Genomic DNA, 7,226 nt, shown 5'->3' with positions numbered 1-7,226 from the left:
AGGAGACCAGCATGAACTTCCACAGCCAGTACAGGGATTAAATCCAAGCTCAGGCCTAGACCCTAAACATCAGCCTTCCTGCTCCTCTGATGCTGCTTGACCTGCTGTGTTCATCCAGCTCTACTCCTTGTTGTCTCAGATTCTCCAGCATCTGCAGTTCCTACTATCTCTCATACAAAATCCAGCTGCCTGAATCTTAACATGCTGCAAGTCCTGTTCCTCTATAACATTTGTGCATACTCATTTACATTGGCTTTAGATTCAGCAATGTTCTGTGTTGAGTTTTTCAATTTTTAGGCCAAATGTTTAATCGGGTGAGGTTTAAAGCAGGCAGTCTACCTTAGCCCATGATGACTTTTCTCCTGCAGTCTTCTGCACTTCAACTCATTATGCTTTCGGTCCCCCTGGCACCTGAGTCATGGAATCATGTGGCAATAGAGGTAGTAGAGCTTGCTGGTGCTGGGATTTTGTGATACTGCTGGTGCCATATTTAATTCGCAGCTCCATAGCACTTCAGGCTGTGCAAGACAGGAGCAGGCCTTCACACTGTGGTCCTGCTGGAAAGAGCAAGATAGCTCCTTGGTTCACCCAGACAGACTGGGGACACTGTTGGAAGGTGTGGCGGAAGGTCTTCCTGATATCTGACAAAGGAGACCACACCCACCAGAATCAGCCAGCCTGGACTGAGATAGCAGCTCAGGTCAGTGCAGTGGCCTGGGTGGAAATGCAACGCCCAGCAGTGCAGAGAGAAGGGTTAGTGATCTGTGCATTGCAGGTGTAGGTGCCATAATTGCTGTGAATCTCACTCACTCTAATTCTGCTAATGCACACTCATCTGACCAAAGCTCATGGACTACAACTCTTATTATTCCCTCCATTAAGCCCATTTACAAGCTCTCAATATCTCATTCTTCTGAGTGGACTTGATGCAAAAATCATAAGAGTTGTGGTCCACCTCTTCCAGTCCTCTGCCCTTCCTACTCATTCACAGGTGATACCTCATCTCCTGTCTCGCTCATACATCACCACTAATTGCACTTCTATCCACTTCGACAGAGCAATCCCTCCCATTTTTTCATTGCAGGAAATATTCTCTCCCCCACCCCAAAAGTAGATGGTATATGCTAACGTGACGTGCACATGAATGACTTTCACACATGGCTAATTAGTTGAGGCACATTTATATTTGTTGTATAAACTGCTGGTATATGCATTAGGTATGATATTGATGTAACACGGTGCTGCACAGCAATTTGTCCCCCTGAACTGGCATAAACTACTTGTCACCACTGTTTTTAAAAAAACAGTGCTTGCCACAGAAGCTGGAAGCCTGCAGTTAGGTGCAGAGTGATCATTAAGAAACTAAGCTAAGAGCTGTGAGGTGCATCCTGTGTAGGAGTATGAGGTGGATGTGTGTCAAGTGTCCAAAGTGACCTGGCAGGAACTTGCAAGTCTGAAGTGAAGAGCTGAAGTGGTGAAAGAGTTGATCTGAAAGAAACCATGATGATGTAGTGAGGCTGATGATTTGGTGATGCCTGCCTGAAGAATGGAAGAAGCCTCTGGAGAAAATGGGGACATTGATGTGAAAACAGTGTCATCTGAAGTCCTGGAGAAGTAAGCTGCTGCCAGGTAACTATTCTGACTTGCATGGCGGGAATTGTTGCCGTGACCTCTCTTGGAGGAGGAGAGGAAAATTGAGAGTTGCATAGAAATTAGGCAATGTGAGCTATTAATGAAATGCAAATGTGTAGGCATAAGGTAGTTCAGCTCATTAGTGAGACTCAGAACTTGTTTTTTAAACGCTAAGGGGAAAATTGGAAATATTTTACCTGAACTTGAACATCTGATTTTCCATTTTAGCTGTATTTTCCCAATTTACTCACCATTACCTATATCAGTCAAAGGAGTAGAAAATGCCGTGAGCTTGACCTTAAAATCCCCATCCGTTTTTTCAAGGCCCTCCATGGCTTTGCTCTTCTATATCTCCCTAATCTCCTCCAGTGCCACAACCCACTGTGAAATCAGGGTTCCACTAATCCTGGCCTCTTTGCTGCTACCAATTTGAATAGCTCCACCACTGGAGATTTTTCTAGGCTTTGTGATTAGAAATCCACTCCTTATAATTTACTGCCTCTCAACTTTCTCCTTTAGTGCAGTCTTTCAAACCTAACTCGTTGACCAAGGTCTTGGTCATCTGACCTAATATTTCCTGATGTAGTTCAGTATCATACTTTGATGTATAATGTTCCAGTGAAGTGTCTTGAGGCATTCCTCATCTTAGAGGGTATACAAATATAGTTGTTGTTGTAAATGTGGAAACCAAGTCACAAATGGGCAGTAACAACTTTAATTCCTCCAGTAAGATACAGAGTAAGTGGTTTGGTTTGGATTTGCTTGCCAACAAAAAAGGACTGAAAGTTGATGAATATATCACCATGAATCACTCTCATGAACCTCCTGTGAACTGGTTACAAAGCTTCTAATGTCTGGAAGCTGGTGTTTACCTGCTTTGTGGTATGAACGGGATGAAAAAGTGGATAGAATAACTAAACAAATAGGCTTAGACAAAGAAGCTAGTGTTTTCTTATCAGGAGGAGCAAAGCTCTATTATAGTGGCAGCAGAGAAAATATTGATTTTAATGTTTTGGTTTAATGGTGAAAATAATAAGTTTGAAAAATCTTTCCTGAAAAATGTAATAGAGTAACTTAATGAAATCTTTTGCATAAGTGTGAACATTTTAAATTTAGTTAATGACCAAGTTACTAAAATATTTCTGCTAGATCTTTTATAGTTATCTTGAACACTTGCTGTTGTTTAAATTGTCGTTCTCAAGCACAAATCCTTCTGCATTCCTTCTGGTAATTATATTGCTTTTTATTTGATATCCATATAAGAAACTTTACATGGAGGTGGCACCTAGAACATGTCATTATATTTATTTGCTCCTTCTTACCAGATAGCACATAGGATGCAATAATGAAGTAATTTGATTTTATTCCAAATGTGCATAGTAGAATGTTACTGTAGAATTTTCATTACGTAATTGAGTTTCTTTATTTTCTGGGGTTGGATCCTATGTGCTCTTTTAATCTGGTATTTTATTATGTTGTCTGTAGTGTCATTTTAATGTAATGTGCTGTTCTTTGTGTCTTTGTTGTCTCTTTTTTTTCTTTGTTCCAAAACAGCATTTTGTCCCGCATAGGGAGGAAGGACAACCAGGATGGCTCCAATTTGACAGTGCCCATGACTATGTGTCTTTTTCCTGTGCCATTCCCACTCACCCCATCCCTAAGACCACAAGTCAGTTCCATCAACCCTACTGTTACTCGCTCCCTCCTTTACAGCGTCCTCCGTGATGCTCCCTCTGAGCGTAGTCAGCAAAGTCGTGATGCACAACTTTCAGAATACCCTTCTTTGGACTATCAAGGCCTTTATGTGACATTGGTGACCCTGCTTGACCTGGTTCCTTTGCTACAACACGGCCAACACGGTAAGCAGTGGCTGATATATTAGTGGAAATTATCTTAGGGAAATACCAGCTTGTGTCTGATACTTAGTTTTGCAGCAATTTACGCGGCTTTGTATTAAATATTTCTCTGTAGTTTAGATACATATGTTTTAACTTAGTATCATTGAATTCAGACAGCAAAGTGACTATTTTTGAATCAAACGAATCTTTTCTGAAGGTTGAGAATGATTCAAGTCAGTTGAATAATGAATAATGTGCAAGGCTGTGGGGTAAAAGCAGGAGATAGGAACTAGATAACGATGCTCATTTAATGAGCTGTTGCAGGCACAAATGGCCAAGTGGCCTTCTGCAAAGAAACACTTCTGTGATTCTCTGAGCCTGTGGATGTGCTTATCACTTAGGTGCTTGCACATATTTAAACGTGACTAGAAAGTGTAAATATCAGAATATTCAGTAAACCTTAGCAGGGATTTGGAGCAATAATTACAAGCAAAAATTTCTCTCCAGCATTCAATTCTAATAACTCGTGTCACTCTGTTGCAATCATTGCTATGCACAGCACTACTATGGAAAACCACATAGTTGCCTTATAATTTTGTTCTGACTTCCAATGTTTCTGTCCCTTAATTGGGAAAGAACGATACTGGATGTGACAGTGTTGGTTGTAACCATGCCAAAATATACGTTTCAAAACACATTGTTTACCTGAAAGGGACTGTTTCTTGGCCATTATTTTTCTTCCTGATTTTGAATTGATTCCATTTATTAGAAGATTATTTATGTTTTGTTTTACTTAAGATTCCCTTTAAAGGTAATTTCCAACATTTTAATTCTTGGATCTCCTTTTGCTGAACATGCCCGAGTTACTTACTGGCAGCTTGCAGCCACCGACAAAATTGATGGAAATATCTTTCAATGAATTTTCTTCTGTTGTTCCTGTATTTTTCCTTTGGGAAGTCAATAATTTCCTCTGTTGGAGATTACTGGTACCTGTAAACCTGAACGTTGACTTTCCTGCTCCTCTGTTCCTCCAGCTCCACACTGTGTATTGATTTTGATTCCAGCGTCTGCAGTTCTTGCTATCTCCAACTTTAATCTGACCATTCATTGTTGTAGAAACATGGGGCTGAATCTTACAGGGGTGTGTATTGCTTGCCACTTGACCCAGGAGGTAAAGTTGGTCCTGAATTGGCCAATATGATGCTAGGCTGGCTTGCAGCAATAGCATATTATGGGTGGTCTTAAGGATTTGAGTGTCAGAATTTTGTGCCTCAGTTGGAGACAGTGCACCTCCTTGAGAAACCAGCAGATCTAACATTCATGACTAGGAGGCCCACAAAGATTGAAGAATGGTTCCCAGACCCATGTAAGTTGAGTTGGATAGTTTTGGGGAACATAAGGAGAAGAGGAAGGCGGCATGTTTTGGTGACCAGCTCAGAAATAATACAAAGGGTAACAGGAGGTGGGGGTGGAGAGGCGGTGGTAGTGGTGGGTGCCCCTTGATGCACACAGGGCCGTCTTCAAAGAACATACAACACTTCTTGTCTTTTTACTAGTTTCTTCTCCCTATGCCAACCATATTATGATGTGGGATGTGCAATAATCAGGTCAATTAGCTGGTTAGCAATCTTAACTGTCCATTAATTAATTACTCAAATAATGGCGGTAGGCAGTTGATTTCAGCATCCAACCACCTACTGTTCTATGGGGTCTGGTTTATGAATGGGCATGAAGGCAGTGGACTATCCAGCTGACATAGTTTATGTGCGGCACCTCCTGATACTCTCAGAAAAAAAGGCCATGTGCATCTCCAAACTCTAGCCCATGCTTTTGTTGTCATCAGATAGCAGGAGCTTTGCTGAATGTGGCCACACCAGCTGCTATTTTATTTTAATGTTAAATTAAGTGAGTTTATGGCAGCACAGTGAGATTCCTTCCCTAAGGTTGGCGGAGGTCATTTGCATCACGTCCTAGTTAAATGCTGATAGTTTTTCAGTGGAAATATTGAACTAAAGAACCATTTTGAAAGAAATTAGAAACTTCAGAAGCTCATTGAGTATTGAAATGAGGACTTTATACCAAAGGCAATAAGCTCTGTAGATCATTCTGCTTGTAGTTTTCTGTGTAATTCCTGACAAACATCTGATTCAGCCAGTGAGACACGGTGTTGTTGTGAGAAGCCACATTTACTAAACCCTGAATATAAAGTCCAAAGGTCAATTGTTATGTATTTCATGATTTGAATGTTAGGCAGTATTGTAACTTCAACCTAATATCCAAACTACTAAGATGATTTGGATGTGAACAGAAGAGGTATGGTTAGTAAGTTTGCAGACCACCAAAATTAGTGATGTAGTGGACAGCCAAGAAGTTATCTCAGAGTACAATGGGACCCTGATCAGATGGGCTGAGGATTGACAAGATGGAGTTTAATTTAGATAAATGTGAGGTGCTGCATTTTGGAAAGGCAAATTAGGGCAGGATATAAAAACTTAATGGGAAGGTCCTGGGGAGTGTTGCTGAATAGAGAGAGCTTGGAGTGCAGGTTCATAGTTCGTTGATAAGTGGAGAACCAGGTAGATAGGATAGTGAAGAAGGCATTTGGTATACTTGCCTTTATTGGTCAGCACATTGAGAATAGGAGTTGGGAGGTCATGTTGTGGCTGTACAGGACGTTGGTTAGGCTACTATTGGAATACTGCATGCAATTCTGGTCTCCCTGTTATAGGAAGGATGTTGTGAAACTTGAAGGGGTTCAGAAAAGATTTACAAGGATGTTGTCAGGGTTGGAGGGTTTGAGCATATAGGGAGAGGCTGATCAGACTGGCGTTGTTTTCCCTGGAGCATCGGAGGCTGAGAGGTGACCTTGTATAAGTTTATAAAATCATGAGGGGCATAGATAGAGTGAATAGCCAACATCTTTTCCCCAGGGTAGCAGAGTCCAAAACTAGACAGCACAGATTGAAAAGGGACCTAAAGGGCAACTTTTTCACACAGAGGCTGGTGTGTGTGTGTGGAATGAGCTGCCAGAGGAGGTGGTAGAGGCTGGTACAATTACAACACTTAAAAGTCATCTGTATGGTACAGGAATAGGAGGTGTTTAGAGGGATATGGGCCAAATGTTGGCAAATAGAAGTAGATTAATTTGGGATATCTGGTTGGCATGGACGAGTTGGACCAAAAGATCTGTTTCTATGCTATACAGCTCTATGACTCTATGTTATATTTAAATGCTCATGATAAACTAATAATAGTTTGTCCAAAGTATTTGCATTGCTTAGGATTCTTCTCATAATATAGGAGCAAAGATAGATGGATGTTTTCTGCTTTCAGAAATAACAAGAAGCAAGCACAGAGAAGAGGTGGTTGAGAGGAGATTTTATAGAATTGTTCAAAATCATGAGCGATCTGGAGAGAATAGATATGGAGAAATTGTTACTGTTCCCATCGCTAGAACATTTGAGAACTAGGGGACATTGATGTAAGGTGATTGTCAAAAGAACCAAAAATGACAAAAAAAAATTTCACACAGTGAGCGCTTAGTAGCAGTAATGCATTGCCTGAGAGTGTGGTGGAGACCGCTACAATGATGTCTTTCAGCGTGGAATTCAAATGTATCTGAAGAGAGAAACTTTCAGTGTTGTGGGGAAAGAGCAGGGGTCTGGGACTAGCTGAGTTACTTTTGGAGAGAACTTACACTGCACAATGGGCTGAATGACCTTCTTCTGTGCTACAACTATTATATGATTTATGTTA

At 40.9% G+C, this 7,226-nt stretch overlaps 1 protein-coding gene across 2 annotated transcripts in view; it reads left to right on the top strand.

Moving 5' to 3' along the window:
* The window catches only part of LOC109934231 (unc-79 homolog, NALCN channel complex subunit), a 199,097-nt gene that overhangs the window by 16,995 nt on the left and 174,876 nt on the right, over positions 1-7,226 (top strand). For both annotated transcript variants that reach the window (XM_048599752.1, XM_048599751.1), the window contains exon 3: positions 3,187-3,491. In XM_048599752.1, the coding sequence (XP_048455709.1) occupies positions 3,187-3,491 (305 nt within the window). The remainder of the gene's footprint in view (positions 1-3,186; positions 3,492-7,226) is intronic.

The sequence above is a fragment of the Rhincodon typus genome, chromosome 8 (genome assembly GCF_021869965.1).
Source record: "Rhincodon typus isolate 14 chromosome 8, sRhiTyp1.1, whole genome shotgun sequence".
In the NCBI taxonomy this organism is placed as follows: Eukaryota; Metazoa; Chordata; class Chondrichthyes; order Orectolobiformes; family Rhincodontidae; genus Rhincodon; species Rhincodon typus.
Note: the sequence above shows the minus strand (reverse complement) of the source record. Positions and strands in the feature narration are given on the sequence as shown.